The sequence below is a fragment of the Microcaecilia unicolor genome, chromosome 10, assembly GCF_901765095.1.
Source record: "Microcaecilia unicolor chromosome 10, aMicUni1.1, whole genome shotgun sequence".
Lineage (NCBI taxonomy): Eukaryota > Metazoa > Chordata > Amphibia > Gymnophiona > Siphonopidae > Microcaecilia > Microcaecilia unicolor.
In genome coordinates, this window is record NC_044040.1 from 18,974,534 (window position 1) to 18,996,316 (window position 21,783).

A 21,783-nucleotide genomic window follows, 5' to 3' on the forward strand; every position below is an offset into this window, starting at 1 on the left:
CTCTCAGTCTATTAAAACAAGACTAAGTCAATTCTCCAGGAAAGCGGGAGGTTTTGTGCATCTGATTTATCTTGCCATCTATGGAGAATCCTCATTACATGTCGCGCCCAATGAACCAGCATAGCTTGATCAAAAGGCACTACCTCTTTAAATATTACTCGAAGAATTAGTATGTAGTAAAAGACAATGAAGTAAAGACCATGTAATTGCTTTACAAAGGGTACCAAGAAGGCAGACTTCAGGAGTCACATTAGGTGCAGTGGCTCAAATATACTGAGAATACTATATAGTAGTTAAGCACATAAGAAAAGAACATAATAGCCATACTGGGTCAGACCAATGGTCCATCTAACCCAGTATCCTGTTTCCAACAGTGGATAATCCAGGTCACAAGTACCTGTAAGAAACCCAAGCAATACTAGTCTTCTCATACTCCCTCACTTATCCCCCAACCCTTCAGCATCCAACCCACAAGAAACTTACCCCAAACCCACTCACCACTTATCAATGAAGAGAGACAGAAGACTAGATGCTTGCTGGGCTAGGACATGAACTGCAGCTTCCTCCAAAACAAGACATACATATGCCCTTGTATTAGTCAATATGAGGTAGTGATGGAGCCAAACAGAGACTTTTTGGAAAAAAAAAAAAAGTGTGGAGAAAAAAATCCTCTTACAGTTTGACAAATTACAGGAAGGAGGATGAAAATGAGGCAATTAGGTAAATCTGCACTAAATACTAGTTCTAGTTACACAAGTTCTCCCCAATCTTTCTGTGGCTGTGACTCCCATGATCTTGGCCAAATAAAATTATATGATCTCCCCTCCACCTCCACCCCCCAGTTGCAGAATAAGGATGCACCTTTTGAAAGCCCACCTAGGTCATGACCCCAAATGTGTGGTTTTTGTGACCCTCAGTTTGGGAAGCTCCGAGCTACGTTGTTTAATAGGCCTAAGATTTGATTACATAATATGCCATTTAATAGTTAAGTTTTAAAGTGATTTACAATAAAACAGGAACAAGTACAATGAATGTTCTAACCAGTAAAAAACAAACAACCGCTTAACCAAAATCAAAGTAAATAATCAGTAATCATGTTAGAAACTGACAATATGTCCATGATCCAGCAAAGACTCTCAAAAACCCATGTTTTGAGAATCTTATGAAACACAAGGTATCTTGCTAAACTGCTCACTTCTGCAGGTAAAGAGTTCCATAAGAAAGGACCAATGTAACAAAACATTCTGTTTCTTGTGGAAATTAATTTCACAACTTGGAGCAACGGAAGCTGTAATAAACAACATCGCAGCAATCAAAAGTACTATTGCTTGGATAATTTGTCCCTTAAAAATGCACTGGTGCTTCCAGTTAAAAAGCCTTAAACACCAAACAAAGCATCTTAAACGTAAATCCTGGATTAAACTGGTAACCAACAGGAAGTAGCAGGTGCAACTCAGAACAGTAGTGGTATAACCCCATCAATTTGCGAGAAAGCTATGGAGTAATCTACAAGGAGCAGGAGTTACAGTCCAAAAAGGGCAGTGGTACAGTTTTTTAAAAAACTTACATGAGATGATGTAAAAAGAGTGCTCATTAGGGTCCATAAGGGACTTTTCCTGCACATATACCCAAATAAGACAAATCACTGCTAGGCAAATAAGGTCATACTGATCTTTATCTGCCATTATAAGCACTAAAAGTGGTAGTTAGGCCCCCTCTCCTGAGGCAGGGAGCTGTAAACACTGCTTCCACAATATCCTCAGCTTTTGCCTGGCCATAGAAAGTGAATGAGGGAGCACTTCTAACCCCAACGTATCCCCTATAGCGATTACTGAAACTCTCACATCTCATTCCATAAGAATGGATTGTCCATCTTTGGCTCTCCTGGCTTGTGAAATCATTCATACAATGACCTGTGCTATATATCAGGATGCACAATAGTATACAAAGAAAACTATTCTAATCAAACATATAAACGGCGAGTGACCGTACTCACTCGCAAATGCGCAGTAGAGACCTTCTCTGCCCCGCCCCCGCGTCAATATGTGATGACGGGGGGGGCGGAACACAGAGGGTCTGTACTGCGCATTTCTGAGGGAGGGACACCGCCGTCTAACGCTCCCCCCACCCGAGTCGCCGCCGCCACCCACCTTCTACCCGGGCGATCAGGCCCTCGCTCCACTATTGAAACAGCGAGGGTCCGGGAACACAGCACTGAGCTCTGCTGAGCTGCCGACATCACCCTTCCTTCTTCTTCTCTGCCTCTGTCCCGCCCTCGACGACGTTACATCACACGAGGACGGGACAGGCAGAGAAGAAGAACTAAGGCCTGGCCGACGTCGGCAGCTCAGCAGAGCTCAGTGCTGCGTTCCCGGACCCTCGCTGTTTCAATAGCGGAGCGAGGGCCTGGCCGGGTGGAAGGTGGGTGGTGACGGCTAGTGGGGGGGGGGGGGGGCACGCAAATTTGGAGGGGGAGGGGCAGCGAACTCGGCAGCAGGGGTGGGCCTTTCAACCCCCCCTTCCTATAATAGCCCGTTTTTACGGGCTCAAAGGCTAGTTAGAATATGTATAAAAGAATACTGGCTTGGACAGATTATTGGTCAGACCAAATATGGTTATTCTTATGCTCCTCAATTCCAAAGTGTTTACTAATACAAAAGCATCTGTGCTATAACCAAAGTACCACATCAACAAACATTAACTACAAAGGTCTAAAATACAAACACACGCGTCAACCTTTTCCTACTTGAGTACACAACTATGGAACGCATTGCCGCACAACTTAAAAATGACCTACGAACTAACTAACTTTCACAAACTACTGAAGACCCATCTCTTTAATAAGCCATACCACAAAGATCAACACATATGAACTACACCAAATATATTCAGAACTGTCTTACAATATCTGCTTGTTATATTACTATCATGCTTTATCATTATCATATTACCCAAGATCCTTCTGTAATACTAAATGTCTATTTTCTTATAAATTTCCACCATTCATGATGTATTGTAAGCCACATTGAGCCTGCAAAGAGGTGGGAAAATGTGGGATACAAATGCAATAAATAAATAAAGGCAGAGATGTTGATTTGTTTTTTCAAAACTCTAAATGGGAGATGGAAGAACACTCAGTAACAAAGTGGGCATCCAAAAAGGATGCACATGCTATGGCCACCTAATGAAAAAAGCACTAAGTAAACACAGAAGTACACAAATAAACCAAATCAAAACAGTTTAAAAGTTCAACTCAAAAGCTTCAACACAAAGTTTTAAAATGATCAGCGCTAAAATCGTTTGCAATGACTGGTTCCTCCTTCCACAGTCTTTCAGCTTGCAAATCGCCTCCAGATTCTTGCTTTCTCGGAGACATGCAATAATTAATTATAGACAGCTACGTTAGCACTGTTGGCTGTTTTCAGTTGCCACCCCAATAACAACTATTAAAATATGCGAAACCCCGCGAGGTCCCTACTTCCCCAATCCCCCGAGACATGCAGCACGTACAGTGTGTGCACAAATACTCACTTGTAGGTGAGCCCATCTGCGATGGCAAACAGCTGTTGGGCGGTGAGACCATCCTCTGGGACATAGCCAGTGCCTCCGCTGATTAGGTAGTCGGCCATGCTGCAAAGAGATTGAAGATCAACAGGAGCTTTAAAAATCCTGCAACCGAAAACAAAGCCCGCGGATGATGAGAGAGATGCTGCCGAAAGGATAAGCGAGAAGAAAAGCAGCGTGGCTGGCTGACACACGTCGTCTCGATCCCGGAAAGCAACACAAGGAAACAACTGCACGAAAAGCGTGAAAGCAAATAAAGCCCCATAAAATGCAAAACCCGGGGGTTAAGAGGAGAAAAGAAAATATGCACGATTCTGCTGTATTTGCTTTTAACAAAAAAAAAAATTTTTTTTAACGATTCGCGCACAAATTCAACTAGAAGAAACCAAAGCTACTCATGGGAGGATTACAATACAGTACGATAGATGCAAAAGAGAATGGGGCGATCATTCTCAACGCGCACGTTGTTTTTCGCAAGGACCCTTCCGGGGAACGTGGTGCGCCCCGTCGCCCATACTCCCTTAAGGTAGATAGCTGCTACAAGGAACATGTGAGTCGAAGGAAACCACCGAGGCTACTTACAAAACAAAATTATTATTTTTTTTTTTTTTTGCAGGAAAAAAATAAATAAATAAAATCAGGCACGGGTAAACCTGAGCTTTCTGGCCAGGAAAGAGCGCGAGCGCCGCTCTCTCCCGCGCGCCACGTAAAAAAAAAAAAAAAAAAAAAAACCCGCTCAGCCTCCTCCTACGGAAGAACCACCACCGCTGCGCACGAGACCAAACACAGGCGCGCGCCACGCGGGAACAGTTGGGATTACAGGGGTTAACTGACATGCTTCTATCAGGCAGGCAACGGTGAGCTTATCTACTAGAAAAAAAAAACAGTAATTGATTTGAAACAATAAATAAATACAAGTAAGAAAAAAAAAACATAACCCTTCAAATCTGCCGTTACAGATATCAGTCAATTAGGAGAACATAGATAGATATTATGAGACAGTCTAGAGACTCTACCCGTAAAAAGGGACAACTCCCTCGGCTTCGGCTACAGCTTCCCTCATCATCATTACTCTTCCCTCTGCTGATGATGTCACGGGCGGCACGCCAACCACGTCCCCTCCCCTTTCCCAATCGAAGTGGGCGTGGGGAAGGCGGTGGAACGTGACGCACGCCTGCGCAATGCTGCCACGTGGGGATGTATAAAGCTTCTGGTCACGCGGGTGGAATGTGTGTGGTATGCACGTTCTGCTGCACGCGAGTTAGATCTTTGTGGTGTTAACAGGATAGGATTTGAAAAGATTTTGGCGCCTGTGCTGATGTGTTTCTTACTATCGCTCGCTGACATAAATCTCTTTATTCCCATTCCCACCGTTCAAGAGCATCGTCTCACTCTCTTCCCCTGGGCCCTTTCCAAAATTATTGGGTATATGCTTGCTAAATCCAAAGGAAGTTACCGGTCACAGTTAATCAATTTATGCAATACTGAGTGTGGTCAAGTACCTACAGCACTGCACCCAGTGGTGTGCTTGAACAGGCTCTCACAGGCTCGCAAGAGCCGGTTGTTAAGTTTTTAAGAATTTTGGGAACCAGTTGTTAAAGTAGGGCCCTCCATGGCTACTTTAACAACTGGCTTCCAAAATTTGGGCTTGGGCCCCCTGCTGAATTATCTTTTACTTTGCTGGTGGGGATGCTGAGCCCTGCCAGCCAAGTAAATAAACTACTGCTGCTCCCCGCTCCTTGTTTCCAGCTCTGGGCAGCAGACTGGGACTTCTCGAGCATGTGAGAGAAGTTCCAGCATGCTGCTCAGAGCAAGACGTTGGGAGTGGTGGAAGTCCATTTATTGGCTGCCAGCAAAGGTATGCCTAGCATGCCCGCATGAAGGGAGGGAGGAGAGAGAGGCAAGTGTTGCTCTCCCCCCCCCCCCCCCCCCCCCCCCCCCCCCCCGGCCACCCCTGGCCCTTCCAACTGCAGAGCTGGCTACGTCCGGAGAAAGAGCCTGTTGTTAAAAATTTACCAGCACACCCCTGACTGCACCCAAAAAGCTGGCTCCTATGTCCACCCGTGCCTTACGCCAAGCCCCCTCCCTGCCCATCTTCAAGTCTTTGCTCTCAAAGCCCACCTCTTCAATGCTGCCTTCGGCACCTAACTCTCTCACCTCTCAGGAAATCCAGACTGCCCCAATTTGACTACCCCTATCGGACTGACTGTTCACTTGTCCTTTAGATTGTAAGCTCTTTGAGCAGGGACTGTCCTTTATGTTAAATTGTATAGCGCTGCGTAACCCTAGTAGCGCTTTAGAAATGTTAAATAGTAGTAGTAGTGCCTGCCTGCCTGTCTTTTCTCTCCCACCTTCTCGCCAGCATCCTACTCACTCCCCCCCCCCCACCTCTTTCTACCAGTTGCATCCATTCATACCCTCTTCCAGCCCAGCATTGAAGCCCAATTTAAATTTAAAGTTTGAATTTCAAGACGTTTGCTGGAGATGTCCCTGATAATTTCCCACTATTGATTAATGTTTGGAGTAATTTATCTTGGACTGGTAATGAGCGTTTGCTGTTATCCTTTCCATCTTGTAAAGGCAAACCTTATAACAGATTGTATGCAGGGTCTTTTTGTTATTTTGTTGTTACACAGTGGAATGCTTTACCTTTGCATATGTGACAAGAGTTCGTCTTATCTGGTATTTAGAAAGAATTTGAAAACTTGGCGCTTTTTTTTAAAGATTGTTTTATGTGATGTGTGTTATATGTTTTTATTATTTTGTTATTGTTGTATTGTTGAGCCTGCAAAGAGGTGGGATACGGTGGGATACAAATGCAACAAATAATAATAATAATACGCCTTAAGCCTAGTATTATAGGGATGTTGTGGGATATAAGAAATTAATAGCATAGCATTTTCTCTTCCTCACTCTGCCCAGCAGGGGATATTAGATATGACTGGGCCCAAGACAAACATGGAAGGAGGCCTCAGCTTCTGCTGGCAGATTGTGTGTCAGCTTTGGAGAAGCATGGGGGTCCAGAGCCATTGTCAGTTACTTCTCCCCCAACACCTTCTCACTGCTGTATCCCCCTCACAATAATTCTTCTCTTCCACCCCCCCCCCCCCTTAAACTGGCAACTCCATCAAGGCCAGTGGTTGTCAATCTCTTTGTGACTGTGACCCCCATGATTGCAGCCAAATAAAATTATATGATGCACTTTTGGAGAGCCCACCCAGGTCATGCCCCCATTTCGGGTCCCAGCCCTGCTTAGGAAGCTCTGATCTAGGCTCTAGCACAGGCTATTTCCTTCAATACAATTCTCTTAATGCTGCACCGCAGTGACAGAAGTTCACAGCACTGGTAAAGGCCCCCATAATAGGAGCACTGCATCTCAGAAGACATAGTAAGAGGGGACCCCCCCCCCCCCCCCCCCCCCCACACACACACACACACACTGGAGAGGCTGCTTGGTAGAATTCAGGCTACTTCTTCATGGCCTGACCTAGTCCTGTGCTCTGCAGCTGCCTGATGGTGTCTTGTTGAAACCTTGTGAAAGAACTAAACAGTGTCTAGGATCATTGTGCAATGGGCTGCAGGATGTTATGGCACCTTCAAACTTTGGTCCTGTAAGTAGTTACTGATGTTGTCAGTGCCAAAATATGGGCCTTTGCTGTTACCACAGTATAGCAATGCCTCTTATTAATAAAGAGGTTTTTTTTTACTAAGCTGCACTAGTAAATAGGCTTCACGCACCCTAACCCAGGACTTTTCTGCAAGCTAAGCTCATTTCTAGTGGAGCCATAAAATAGAAAAATGCCTATTTGTTGAATTTCTGGTTGTGTACTAATGTTAGCATTAGCGCGTAGCCTTAAAAAAAAGCAGTTACTGCCTCCTGCAATATTGATGAGTTCACCAGTTAGCGCGCCAGTGATGTCAGTGCTCATTTCTAGTGGAGCCATAAAATAGAAAAATGCCTATTTGTTGAATTTCTGGTTGTGTACTAATGTTAGCATTAGCGCGTAGCCTTAAAAAAAAGCAGTTACTGCCTCCTGCAATATTGATGAGTTCACCAGTTAGCGCACCAGTGATGTCAGTGCGCTTGCGGAATAATGCTTCCATGTCCGTTCTCTGCCCCTGACATGTCCCCTTCACCAGCCTATAAATACCGCATACTTAGCATGTACAAATGGCAAAATGCAGAACGTTTTAGTGCAGGACCAAAAAAGCAGGAATAGCCTCCACGAAAAGTAGAACAAACCAACAAGAGTAGAGGTTGACTGATAGACAAACCAACTCGGGAGATGATGTTGAAGACATTTTATTTTTCTGTCATGAGTTGATGGTTTTCTGGCGGTACGTTGTATTTGTATTATCCCCTGAATTAACATCTAGAGGGAAAGTTTGGTTGTTTTTTATTTCACCACAAACATGTTCGGAGGGAATTCCCCGAGCAAGTACATGTTGTGAACTTTATCTGTGACCCCTGAGGCAGGAGCTCTTTGCGCTGGACTGTGTTGGGTCCTCTGTGCAAGTTGTTTAATAAAACATCTTCAACATCATCTCCTGAGCTGGTTTGTCTGTCAGTCAGCCTCTACTCTCGTTGGTTTGTTGAACGCTTTAGTGCGTCCTGCTTTGATCCATTTTTCCTGCATTAAGGGAAATGGGACTTGATATACCGCCTTTCTGAGGTTTTTGCAACTACATTCAAAGCGGTTTACATATATTCAGGTATTTATTTTGTACCAGGGGCAATGGAGGGTTAAGTGACTTGTCCAGAGTCACAAGGAGCTGCAGTGGGAATTGAACTCAGTTCCCCAGGATCAAAGTCCACTACACTAACCACTAGGCTACTCCTCCACTAGCAACATTCCATGTAGAAGCCTGCTCTTGCAGATCAGCAATGCGGCCACGCAGGCTTCTGTTTCTGTGCAGGACGTCAGACTCACAGAAACAGAAGCCTGTGTGGCCGCGTTGCTGATCTGCAAGGGCAGGCTTCTACATGGAATGTTGCTAGTGGAACAGCAACATTCCATGTAGAATCTCCAATAGTAGCAACATTCCATGTAGAATCTCCAATAGTAGCAACAGAATCTCAATAGTAGCAACATTCCATGTAGAATCTCCAATAGTAGCAACATTCCAAGTAGAATCTCCACTAGTAGCAACATTCCATGTAGAATCTCCAATAGTAGCACCATTCCATGTTCCACTGCACTAACCACTAGGCTACTCCTCCACTAGCAACATTCCATGTAGAGGTCGGCCCTTGCAGATAACCAGTGTGGCTGCGCAGGCTTCTGCTTCTGTGAGTCTGACGTCCTGCACATACGTGCAGGACGTCAGACTCACAGAAACAGAAGCCTGCGCAGCCTACTACATGGTATGTTGCTAGTGGAATAGCAACATTCCATGTAGAATCTCCAATAGTAGCAACAGAATCTCAATAGTAGCAACATTCCATGTACAATCTACAAACAGTAGCAACATTCCATGTAGAATCTCAAATAGGGAAAGGGAAATGGGACTTGATATACCGCCTTTCTGAGGTTTTTGCAACTAGATTCAAAGCGGTTTACATATATTCAGGTACTTATTTTGTACCAGGGGCAATGGAGGGTTAAGCGACTTGCCCAGAGTCACAAGGAGCTGCAGTGGGAATCAAACTCAGTTCCCCAGGATCGAAGTCCACTGCACTAACCACTAGGCTACTCCTCCACTCCATGCATTAGCGCTTAATGCAGCTTAATAAAAGGGCTTCACAGTGCCTTATACAAGTCTTCACAACCTTGTTCATGTATCATTGTCTACTGTTAAAAGTTACTGATTTATACACTTTAATATGAAAGAACAACTAAAATATTCAAAGAGTAATTAAAAATTAAACAAAAAAAACCCTAAAAAGTCTTGATTGGCACAAGCCTTCACACCGCCTTTACGGCAATAACCACCATGAGACATTGAGGGTGTGTTTACCAGCTCTGTACAGCAGGATGGTGCAGCTTTTTGCCCATTTCTCTTGGCTGGGGATTGGGCTGAAGTTAAGTCATGCACATATTTTCTAATGGATTCAGGTCTGAATTTTGACTGCGCCATTCGAGGGAATTCACTTCTTGCTGAATGGTGACCATGCTTTGTCCCAGATTTATGGTAAACTGCTCCACTGCTCTGGACACACTTGCACCATCCATCTCCCGTCCCACAAGGTGTACTAATCCCCAGCCCTGGCTGACCCCTTGCATCCGATACCTTCGCTCCTGCGCCCGATCTGCCGAACGCCTCTGGAGGAAATCTCGCACCCCATACCGACTTCATTCATTACAAATTCATGCTATCCTCCTTCCAGTCCTCCCTATTCCTTGCCAAACAGGACTATTACACCCAATTGACTAATTCTCTCAGCTCCAACCCTCGTCGTCTCTTCGCCACCCTTAACTCCCTCCTCAAAGTGCCCTCTGCTCCCCCCCCCCCCCTCACTCTCTCCTCAATCACTAGCTGACTACTTCCGTGACAAGGTGCAGAAGATCAACATCAAATTCACTACCAAGCCACCTCCTCTTCACCCTTTAACCCACTCCCTCAACCACCCAACCCAGGCCTCCTTCTCCTCTTTTCCTGATATCACCGAGGAGGAAACCGCCCACCTTCTTTCCTCCTCGAAATGCACCACCTGTTCCTCTGATCCCATCCCCACCAACTTACTAAACACCATCTCTCCTACTGTCACCCCCCACCATCTGTCATATCCTCAACCTCTCTCTCTCCACTGCAACTGTCCCTGACACCTTCAAGCATGCTGTAGTCACACCACTTCTCAAAAAACCATCACTAGACCCTACCTGTCCTTCCAACTACCGCCCCATCTCCCTCCTACCCTTCCTCTCCAAGATACTTGAATGCGCCATTCACAGCCGCTGCCTTTATTTTCTCTCCTCTCATGCCATCCTCGATCCGCTTCAATCCGGTTTTCGCCCCCTACACTCGACAGAAACGGCACTCACTAAAGTCTGTAATGACCTGTTCCTTGCCAAATCCAAAGGTCACTACTCCATCCTCATCCTCCTCCTCCTCAACCTATCCGCCGCTTTTGACACTGTCAATCATAATTTACTTCTTGCTGCACTATCCTCATTTGGGTTCCAGGGCTCTGTCCTCTCCTGGTTCTCCTCTTATCTCTCCCACCGTACTTTCAGAGTACATTCTCATGGATCTTCCTCCACCCCCATCCCGCTCTCTGTTGGAGTTCCTCAGGGATCTGTCCTTGGACCCCTTCTTTTTTCAATCTACACCTCTTCCCTGGGCTCGCTGATCTCATCTCATGGTTTCCAATACCATCTTTATGCTGAAGACACCCAGCTTCACACCAGACATCACTGCGGAAACCCAGGCCAAAGTATCAGCCTGCTTATCCGACATTGCTGCCTGGATCTCCAACCACCACCTGAAACTGAACATGGCCAAGACCAAGCTCATTGTCTTTCCACCCAAACCCACTTCTTCTCTCGCCACTCTCTTTTTCAGTCGACAACACCCTCATCCTCCCTGTCTCATCTGCCCGCAACCTCGGAGTCATCTTCGAGTCCTCCCTCTCCTTCTCTGTCCATATCCAGCAGACAGCCAAGACCTGTCGCTTCTTTCTCTATAACATCAGCAAAATTCGCCCCTTCCTCTCCGAGCACACCACCCAAACTCTCTCCACTCTCTCATCACCTCTCGCCTTGACTACTGCAACCTACTCCTCACTGGCCTCCCACTTAACCATCTATCCCCCCTTCAATCCATTCAGAACTCTGCTGCCCGTCTTATCTTCCACCTAGACCGATATGCTCATATCACCCCTCTCCTCAAGTCACTTCACTGGCTTCCGATCAGGTACCGCATACAGTTCAAGCTTCTCCTACTAACCTACAAATGCACTCAATCTGCAGCCCCTCATTACCTCTCTACCCTCATCTCCCCTTACGCTCCTACCCGTAACCTCCGCTCACAGGACAAATCCCTCCTCTCAGTACCCTTCACCACCGCCAACTCCAGGCTCCGCCCTTTCTGCCTCGCCTCACCCTATGCTTGGAATAAACTCCCTGAGCCCATACGCCAAGCCCCCTCCCCGCCCATCTTCAAATCCTTGCTCAAAGCCCACCTCTTCAATGTCGCTTTCAGCACCTAACCATTGTACCTCTATCCAGGAAATCTAGACTGCCCCCAATTTGATTGACTGCACTTTTTTATCCTTTAGATTGTAAGCTCCTTAGAGCAGGGACTGTCCTTCTCTGTTAGATTGTACAGCGCTGCGTAACCCTGGTAGTAGTAGTAAACTGGAACTGTTCGTTTCCTCTAAGATATGTGTATATGCTGTCGCAGCCATCTCTCCCTCCATTTTCATGAGACTCATTGGCCCTACTGCTGCAAAGCATCTCAACAACATAATGCTGTAAACACCATGCTGTTACTAACTATAGGGATGGTGGTAGCAGGGTGACATGCTGTGTTTCTTTTACACCACATAGGTTACTTAGCAGTAAGACCACAGAGTTCCGCTTTTCCACCCATCTGACCACAAAACCTTTCCCAGGTTCAAGCGGTGTTCCCTACATGTTTCTTTGCAAATGGTATGCAGCTCATCATATGGGTTTTCATCTTACTACTCTTCCACACAGGCCATGTTTGTGAAATAATCTTAACGTTGCTCGACAAGGCAATATTTTCCCTACTCTCAGCCCCAAAACTGCTGTAGTTCTTTTAAAGTAATTCTGGGCTTCATAATCACCTCTCTCAACAGTTTCTTTAGGGGCCCTGTGGGGGAGTGAATGGTATAGTGCAGTGTTTTTCAACTGGTGTGCCACGGGAATCCCCAAGTCAACACGCATTCAGCAGCCCTCAGACCGAGCACCCTTCAAATGCATTCAGGGACCAGTTCCTTCCCTGTGGTCTCAACATCTGCCCTCACACACCCTTCACATGCATTCAGGGACCAGTTCCTTCCCTGTGGTCTCAACATCTGCCCTCACACACCCTTCACATGCATTCAGGGACCAGTTCCTTCCCTGTGGTCTCAACATCTGCCCTCACACACCCTTCACATGCATTCGAGGACCAGTTCCTTCCCTGTGGTCTCAACATCTGCCCTCACACACCCTTCACATGCATTCGAGAACCAGTTCCTTCCCTGTGGTCTCAACATCTGCCCTCACACACCCTTCACATGCATTCGAAGACCAGTTCCTTCCCTGTGGTCTCAACATCTGCCCTCACACACCGAGAACCCTTCACATGCATTCGGGGACCAGTCCCCTCCCCATGGTCTCAGCATCTGCCATCTCCTCTTGGTCCGCAATCCGGCACCTCTCCCCTCAATCTCCAAACTGCCCCTTCCCCATCCTACCTTCAAACTCATGCCTGAGGTCTCCCGCTGCTTTCCTTTGCTGGTGCCCCACCCCTTCTGACACAACTTCTCTCCAATCAAACCTCCTTGCTTCCTCGACTGCATGCCGCCCTGCCGAAATAAAAAGGAAACTGTGTCAGAAGGGGGGCAGGACGCTGGTGAAGGGAAGCTGCAGGGTCTGTTGTGGGCAACCTCAAAGACATGTTGGAAGGCGAGATGCTGGAGTGGGGAGTTTGAGAATGAGGGAGAGCTGATAGACTAGTGCTGGGGGTTTGAGAATAAGGGAGAGATGCTGGGGCTGGGGGTTTGATAATTAGGAAGAGGTGCTGGACTGGGGGGTTGAGAATAAGGAAGAGGTGCTGGACTGGGGGGTTGAGAATAAGGAAGAGTGGTGCTGCATCAGGGGGAGCAAGGAGGGAGAGTGGTTCAGCAAGGAAGGAGAGAAGTGCTGCATCAGGGAGGCAAGGAGGGGCAGCAGTGCTGGACAGGGAGGTCAGTTATCCAATGAGGTGGGCGAGGTGCCAGGGGACCGGAGGAGCCGACAGGCACGTGACTGCTCCATGCACCCCCTTGCTGCCTGCACCCGGGGCAGACCGCCCCCACTGCCCCACCCTTGATACGCTACTGAAAAAAATGTATAAGAATGTGAAGACTTTTGCAAGCCACTGTGCATTCCGCACAGCAATGCAGTGATCTGCTGCAGCATTTTCTCAAAAACAATTTCTTCTGACACACTGGGAAGCTTAAGAACTTTAAAAATTAGTAAGTGATACACTGGCATTTTCAATTAATCATATCTAGGAGATAGTCACATTTATGATCAAATTGCCTCGGTGTTTGTATGCTATTCAGTGACAACATCTTGAATTCCACCCCCTGTGTGTCTTGGTGTATTATTTCTGCAGGTATCCACGGCCTGGGCGACCATTACACAGCTAAGCCAATGCACCTGAATCCTGCCCTGCAGCGTCGGCTGCTATTCCAGTGATCACTGGATGGTGTGGTTCAGTATTACAACACAGGCAATGATGGTTCATTTAAGAGCGAGGGTCCCGACTTGGTCAACTATGTATCTTCGTGAAGACCAGTGAAAAGTAGCACACTCAGGAGTCATCTAAGGAAATTCTTTCACCGAGATGGTGGTAGATGCATAAAACAGCCTCCCAGTGGAGGTGGTGGAGAGTAGAACAGTATCTAAATTGACAGATAAATAAGCCTGGGATAAGCACAGAGGATCTCTGAGGGAGAAGAAGGGATTGTAGATCTGAACAGGTGGTGTGGATGGGCAGATTGGATAGGACATATGGCTTTGATCCGTTGTCATTTTCTCTGTTTCTATGTTACTAAGCTCCTACACCCAACTTAGCTAATGCCTCTCATAATCCTAACCTTCAGCAAACCTTGCTGCGCCGGTACTGAGGTTTCTCTGCCTGTGCACCTAGTATTGTGGGTCCCGCACTCAATATTTTTTTTATTATGTACGTTTCCTTTGTAAACTGCCTAGATTTGTAGATAGTGTAGGAGACAAGAATTGTGTAGGAGACAAGAATTTTTAAATAACTATATCTCAATCCTAATTTGACACACTACCGTTTCAGTACTGAGATGTGATACTTGTGTCGGGAGCTAAAAATAAAAGGCACACGTCATCCAACCCTACTCCTGCAGTCATTTCTGTGTAGAATTTGTACCTTTAAATTTTACCTGACACAAGCATCAAGCCAAAGTGTGATCTGCATCAAGCTGACAGCATACGCTCGCATGCAATTTGGACACTGGTTTTTTTAATTTTTTTATTTATAACCATTTAAATCTTTACAAGCGATAAAACAACTTGCTGGAAATACAGAGAAAGTAATATATAGGAATTATTTCAGTCAGGTAATTCTATTCTCTTCCTTAGACCACTAAATGCGGAGAGTGAAATAAGATAAGGAGATCAATTAAACAGTAAACAGAAAAAAAAAACCCATGGTAGTAACCTGATTATCCCCAGATATTACTCGTCTAATTCATTATTCCACATTGTTCATCTGGTTGGCTTCTTCAAGGCCAATACGGTGTAAAGTCAAATCATTTCATTGAAAACATACTTATTGTCCAATATTAGTTAGAAATAATACATCTGATTACATTCTTTCTCTTTTAAAAACCAGAAGTTATTTAACAATACATATACTTTAAAAGGAGTGAAGCCTGTGAAAATTGGGATTATTTTAATCAGTGGGATTTGAACTAGAGACTTAAGTATATGTAGGGGTGTGCTGGTAAATTTTTAACAGGCTTTTTCTCCGGACGTAGCCAGCTCTGCAGTTGGAAGGGCCAGGGGTGGCGGGGGGGGGGGGGGGGGGGGACACTTGCCTCTCTCTCCTTCCTTCCTGAGGCACACTAGGCATACCTTTGCTGGCAACCAATAAATGGACTGCCACCACTCCCAAGGTCTTGCTCTGAGCAGTATGCTGTAACTTCTCACACATGCTGGAGAAGTCCCAGCCTAGGGTTACCATTTTGTGTCCTCTGAAAAAGAGGACACATGTCACGCCCCCTAACCAGCCCTGCCACGCCCCCTACCCCGCCACGCCTCATGCCCCGCCCCCGGCACGCCCCCTTTGGGTCCTCACTCATTCCGCCCCTATTCCTCGCCCCCGTCACATAGTCCCCTCCTCCCCTCTCACATACCCCCCCCCTCACTTACTATCTAGCCCTGGTGGTCTAGTAGCGTCTTCTCTTCGGGGCAGGAAAGAGCCCCCTCTTTCCTGCCCGGAGCGCTGCCTGCCCTTGCCTGCTGCATCCTCCTCGGTCTGGCTGGAGATTCAAAATGGCCACCGAGAGTTGAAGCGGCCTCGCGAGAGTTCAACTCTCGGCGGCCATTTTGAATCCCCAGCCAGACCGAGGAGGATGATAGACAGGGGAGGCAGCGCTCCGGGCAGGAAAGAGGGGGCTCTTTCCTGCCCCGAAGAGAAGACGCTACTAGACCACCAGGGCTAGATAGTAAGTGAGGGGGGGTATGTGAGAGGGGGGGAGGGGACTATGTGACGGGGGGGCGAGGAATAGGGGCTCTTTCCTGCCCCGAAGACGTCACTAGACCACCAGGGAACATGGTAAGGAAGGGGAGGGGACGGGAGACCAGACCCACGGCGCCGATCGCCCGCCCACACGCACACGCCTGCCCGCACCCGCGCCCACGTTTGTCCAGAAATCCGGACAAACGTGGGTGCAGGCAAAATCCGCCGGACGCCCCGGACATGCCCTCAAAAAGAGGACATGTCTGGGGAAATCCGGACGAATGGTAACCCTATCCCAGCCTGCTGCTCAGAGCTGGAAACAAGGAGCGGGGAGCAGCAGCAGTCTATTTACTTGACTGGCAGGGCTCAGCATCCCCACCAGCAGAGTAAAAGAGAATTCAGCAGGGGGCCCAAGCCCACATTTTGGGAGCCAGTTGTTAAAGTAGCCATGGAGGGCCCAACTTTAACAACCGGCTCCCAAAATTCGTAAAAAATACTATATGCAAAACGTCTTGCAATCATCCCTGTTTTTATATATAATCACTTGAAGTAGTATAGCAGGAAGTTTACAGGCAACGTGGTGGTTTAATTCTCCTCTGATGCTGTATTAGTATTTCATTGCACTTCTGTCAGCCTTTAAGGGCACTGATAATTGTTTGTCATACATAACAATAAGTGCATCATTTTATAACACGGCACTTGTAACATTTTAGACATTTTATTATTACATTGCACTTAGTGTTTATATATGTGACATTGCTGTGCCATGATGTTGTTTTGATTGCAAGACGTTTTGCATATAGTATTTTTTATAAACACATCGCACTAGTCATGTCAATACACAATGTAGTGTCAATACCCCCTATGATACCTAAACTAATGTCATATTATTAGTCTTGATCCGCTCTAATTTTATTTTTTGCTTTTTATTAATTCTTTTTGATTTATGACTATAGGGATTCCCGTTTGAGCTGGTTTTTTCTTGACTTTTATGCACCATATGTGAGTAATATTTTTATTGTTCCCATACATACTACCCCATTACTCATTTTTGGTAACATAGAATATTATTTGATTGTGTCCATGTTCACTTTTTTATAGTTGCCCCTTTACGAAGGTTTCAAATTAGGTATGTGCCTTTTATTATCTCATTTAAAAATTTTTTATACATATTTGTATTGAAGTTCGTTGCCTATACCAGTGCCCTTGCTTTGCTGTTACGTGATGTCAGATTTTATTATGCTTTTATATATATGTTTATATGCACTGTCATACAATTGTTGCATTATATATACTTCTTTTATATATATATATTTTCTTATATATGCTCTTTTATGTACATGTATATATATATTATTTATATTGGACAGTACGTAGCAATATGTTTATTCATGTAATTATTCTAGTATACTCTCTATGCATACCTAGTAATATTCCATATTTTAATTGTTTTTTGTTCATTTATATATTTGATATATTATGCTCGTATGTGTGTTATATTTTATTTATTATGATCTATGATAATTCTTATATATTTGTTCATTGTAGCCCCTGACGTAGCCCTAGGCGGGCGTAAACATGGTCTTGGCATATGGGAAAAACTTGCATAAGGGCGCACTAAGGCCATTTTTTGCAGTAGCTTAGTAAAAGGGCTGCACAGGTGCCTATGTTGCCTAGAATATATGCCTTTTTGGCATTTTACATTAGGGGGTCCTTTCACTAAGCTGCACCAACAGATTTAGCACGCACTAACAATTAGCGCTGACTAAACGATAAGACACCTATAGGAATATAATTAGTGTTTTATCATTTAGCACACCTTAGTATAAGGACCCCTTGGTGTCCTATTATAAAATCATACTTTGGAAAGGGACTCCTTGAAAGACTATTAGTAATATAGCTGTCATGTCACCTTCTCAAATCTTCAGAAAAATAAGAAGCGTCCCTTTTGTACAATCAGGACCAATAGGAGGGCACCACGCCCAACCCGCAGCTAAAGAGCCAACCCGTGGCTGCAGCATGGATAAACGCCCAAAAAGCCGCAACCCGCGGCGTTCATTAAAAAAAAAACACAGGCAGTCGCAGGAAATCGCTCAATTTGGCAAGAATACCGCTAATCTGGCAACTTTGGTACTGGATCAGGTTTCAGTGGGGTGGGAGGGGAGGGGAAGAATAGTGTCCTCCCTCAATCTGCCTCTTAGCAACTAATTTTTTCCCACCCTCCTTGCCCAGGAAATTGTCAGGGCTCAGATTTCTGGCTTTGAATGGCTGCAGGCAGAGGGGAGGGGGGGGGGAGTTCAGAGCACCTTCAAGGTAATTAGCATTGAGATGTGATCAATTCAACACAAATTAAGTTGGAAGATTCCTTTTCATTCTGATGTTCTGCTTCAAAGTTTCTTATCAATTCTGCAAGAGTCACTTTAAGCTAATTTCATTTTTTAATCTTTCTTATGCTTGGTTAAAATGTTCATAGATTTGCCAGTACAAATTCAGTTTCTCAGGGCTTTTTTTGAGGGGGTGTGGGTACTGAGTACTGGCACCTTTTCCATTGTCTGCTAAAATTGACCCATAATCCCCAAGTTTTAATGAAAGAGGTCAAGCTCTACACACCAATTCTGCCTTGTCATAGATTCTGTGACTGGTTGTAGGGGGCTTGGCTATTGTGGGCTGGGTCCCTCAGTGACAAGGGCGTAGCCAGCCTTCCGTGGGAGAGGGGTCCAGAGCCCGTGGGAGGGGGCACATTTTAGCCCTCCCCCCAGCGCCGCCCCCCAACCGCCGACATTGCCGCCCCCCCCTCCCGCCGCGAACCCTCCGCCGCTGCAGCCTACCTTTACTTTTGCTGGCGGGGGATCCCACTCCCCGCCAGCCGACGTCTTCTTCTTAGTCGCTTCCTGCTCTTCAATTTGTTTGCTGACGACGTCAGACTCAGAGAACAGAACTGTTCTCTGAGTCTGACGTCCTGCACGTACAATTACATGCAGGACGTCAGCAAACAAACTGAAGAGCAGGAAGGACTGAGAAGACGTCGGCTGGCGGGGAGTAGGATCCCCCGCCAGCAAAAGTAAAGGTAGGCGGGGGCGGGTTCGCCGGGAGGTGGGTCCTTGGGTGAATCTGCGGGGGCCCCGGCCCCCTCAGGCCCCACGTAGCTACGCCACTGCTCAGTGACCACCCCACCCCTGAAAGGTGGCCTGTCATTTGAGTATTGGCACCTAGGCCCAGATGCATCAACCAAACGTAAAAAAATCTAAAACGTAAAAGTCCTTAACGAATTTTTAAAAACGAAGAATGCACCAAAAAAACAAGCCGCACATGTTCGGTGTGGTATTTTAAAGTACAATGCATCAAACTGGTGTAATCCCTGTCATTAATCAGCCCCTAAAGCATGCGCAGAGCAGCCAAGCGTTATGCTGGCTGCTCTACGCATGCCACAAACGTCAAAACAAAACAAAAACCAAAACACAAACACGTTGAAAATAAAAGGGGCAAAGGCGCTTGTCAGGAGCGTCCTGTATGGACGGCCTTGCCCCCCCCCCCCCCCCCCCCCCGCGGTCGCTGCTGCTCCCCACTTCCCCCTGTATTAAATAAAAAATCAAAACAAAAATCAAAAGTTTAGCAGCCCTGGCCCCCCTCCCTTCCTGTCTCTCTCTCCTTCTCCCACAGCTCCGCCTCCCGCCATCCTCCGCCCCCATGCCCCGCCTCCCTGAGGTCGTTGCCGCCGCTCCCCCCCTCCACCGGACCCCCCCCTCCGCCTTTCCGGGCCCGCGCAGCACCTCTAACCTCTGTGTGAAGGCGCTGCACGGGCAAGAAGAATATCTGATTGCCACCGAGTCTTCAGGACGTCTCTCCTTCTTCCCTGAGCTGGGCCCGCCCCCGTCTGACATAAGTAACCTAAGTAGGTTGCTTACGTCAGACAGGGGCGGGCCCAGGTCAGGGAAGGAGAGACATCCTGAAGACTGGCGGTGATCAGATGTTCTTCTTGCCCGTGCAGCGCCTTTACAGAGATGAGAGGCGCTGCGCGGGCCCAGTAAGGCAGAGGGGAGGTCCGGTGGAGGGGGGGAGCGGCGGCGATGACCTCAGGGGGCGGGGCTGTGGGAGAAGGAGAAAGAGAGAGACAGGAAGGGAGAGGGCCGGGGCTGCTAAATTTTTGATTTTTGTTTTGATTTTTTATTTAATACAGGGGGAAGCGGGGAGCAGCGGCGACCTCGGGCAGGGTGGGGCAAGGCCATCCATACAGGACGCTCCTGACGAGCGCCTTTGCCCCCTCCCGATCCTTTTTTGGTTTGATTTTCTTTTTTATGCAGGGGGAAGCGGGGAGCCACGTGTTTGTGTGGGTTATTTATATTTTCAAACGTGCCAGCTTGGATTTTTGCTGCTGGGAGAAGCGGGGAGCAGTGTCTGTATGACAGCTCAGGCCTTAACGACAGCTCTGACTTCACGTTAAATATTTCATGGTAAATGATTCGGTGCAATCGTCGGTATGGTTAGTGCATCCCGAATTGTCCACATTGCAATTGTAAGTGACTCGTTTGCATTCCGTTTTCGTTAGCTGCTAGCGTCGTCGGAAAATGGCCTTTAATGCATGCTATGGTTGAAAATTTCTTCGTTAAAGGGTCCTTAAAGTTTAGTGCATCTGGGCCCTATTTCGCTAGAAAAAAATGCACTGCAGTTTCTCCTTCTGAATCTCTCTGACTGCCTTTGATTGCTGGCAACCCAGAGGGGAGGGGCTGGGTCTTCTGCAGAGAAGGGTACTTAAAAGGACAATAGGAGGGTACTTGACTTAATTGATCTTTGGAATGTGGTCTCAAAAAGTGCTAGCACCGTCTTTAGTTATTTGTTACATTTGTATCCCACATTTTCCCACCTATTTGCAGGCTCAATGTGGCTTACATAGTACCATAAGGCATTCACCAATTCCGGTATGAACAAATACAAAGCGATTTTGTGGTAGAATCAGGTTCATGTGTGACAGACGCATTAGGGAATCATAGAGAGGAAGAGTTATTGTTTATGTCCATTACGAGCTTTGGTTTCGTTGTGTTGTAGGGTTCAGATATTTAAGTTGGGTCGGTAGGGTATGCCTTTTTGAACAGGTTTGTTTTTAGTGACTTCCGGAAGTTTAGGTGGTCATACGTTGTTTTTACGGCTGTTGGTAATGTGTTCCACAGTTGTGTGCTTATGTAGGAAAAGCTGGATGCATAAGTTGATTTGTATTTGAGTCCTTTACAACTTGGGTAGTGGAGATTTAGGTGTGATTGTGTTGATCCTGTTGTGTTTCTGGCTGGTAGGTCTATGAGGTCTGTCATGTATCCTGGGGCTTCACCGTAGATAATTTTATGAATTAGGGTCTCTTAAATGCTCCACAACTTTTATATTTTCCCAAACTCAGCTCACTTGATAAGTGCACTTAAACAGTCTAATTCAATTTAAAAATGTAGCTTCAATCTCCCAGGGCCAGTGCAAGGGGTTCTGGTGCCCTCCTATAAATTGGCACCCTCAATAATATAAATTGTAGGCCACACACACCCCTTTTCTCAAAATACCTTTATTAACTTTGTTTTTTAATTAAATAGTAGCATTGCTGAACAAATGGGTTTACAAAAGGTTACAACCACTTAGCTTTTCGTGCTTTCATGTTCACAAAATTAGCAATTAAATCATTGATATCTAACTGGGCACATATATCACTCTCAATAGTAATCACAGCAAGGCTTACAAGCCTGTCTTGAGAAATACTTGACCGCAAATAATTTTTTATTATTTTTAACCGTGAAAATGATCGCTCACCACTTGCCACACTGAAAGGAATCGTCAGCAGTATTCTTAGAATGATGCTCAGATTTGGGATTGGAA

General features: G+C 46.2%; 1 protein-coding gene across 1 annotated transcript in view; it reads right to left on the bottom strand.

The window, feature by feature from the left end:
* Positions 1-21,783, bottom strand: part of IMPDH1 (inosine monophosphate dehydrogenase 1) — a 143,125-nt gene that overhangs the window by 103,784 nt on the left and 17,558 nt on the right. The window contains exon 2 of the mRNA XM_030215972.1: positions 3,532-3,630. Within this exon, the coding sequence (XP_030071832.1) occupies positions 3,532-3,630 (99 nt within the window). The remainder of the gene's footprint in view (positions 1-3,531; positions 3,631-21,783) is intronic.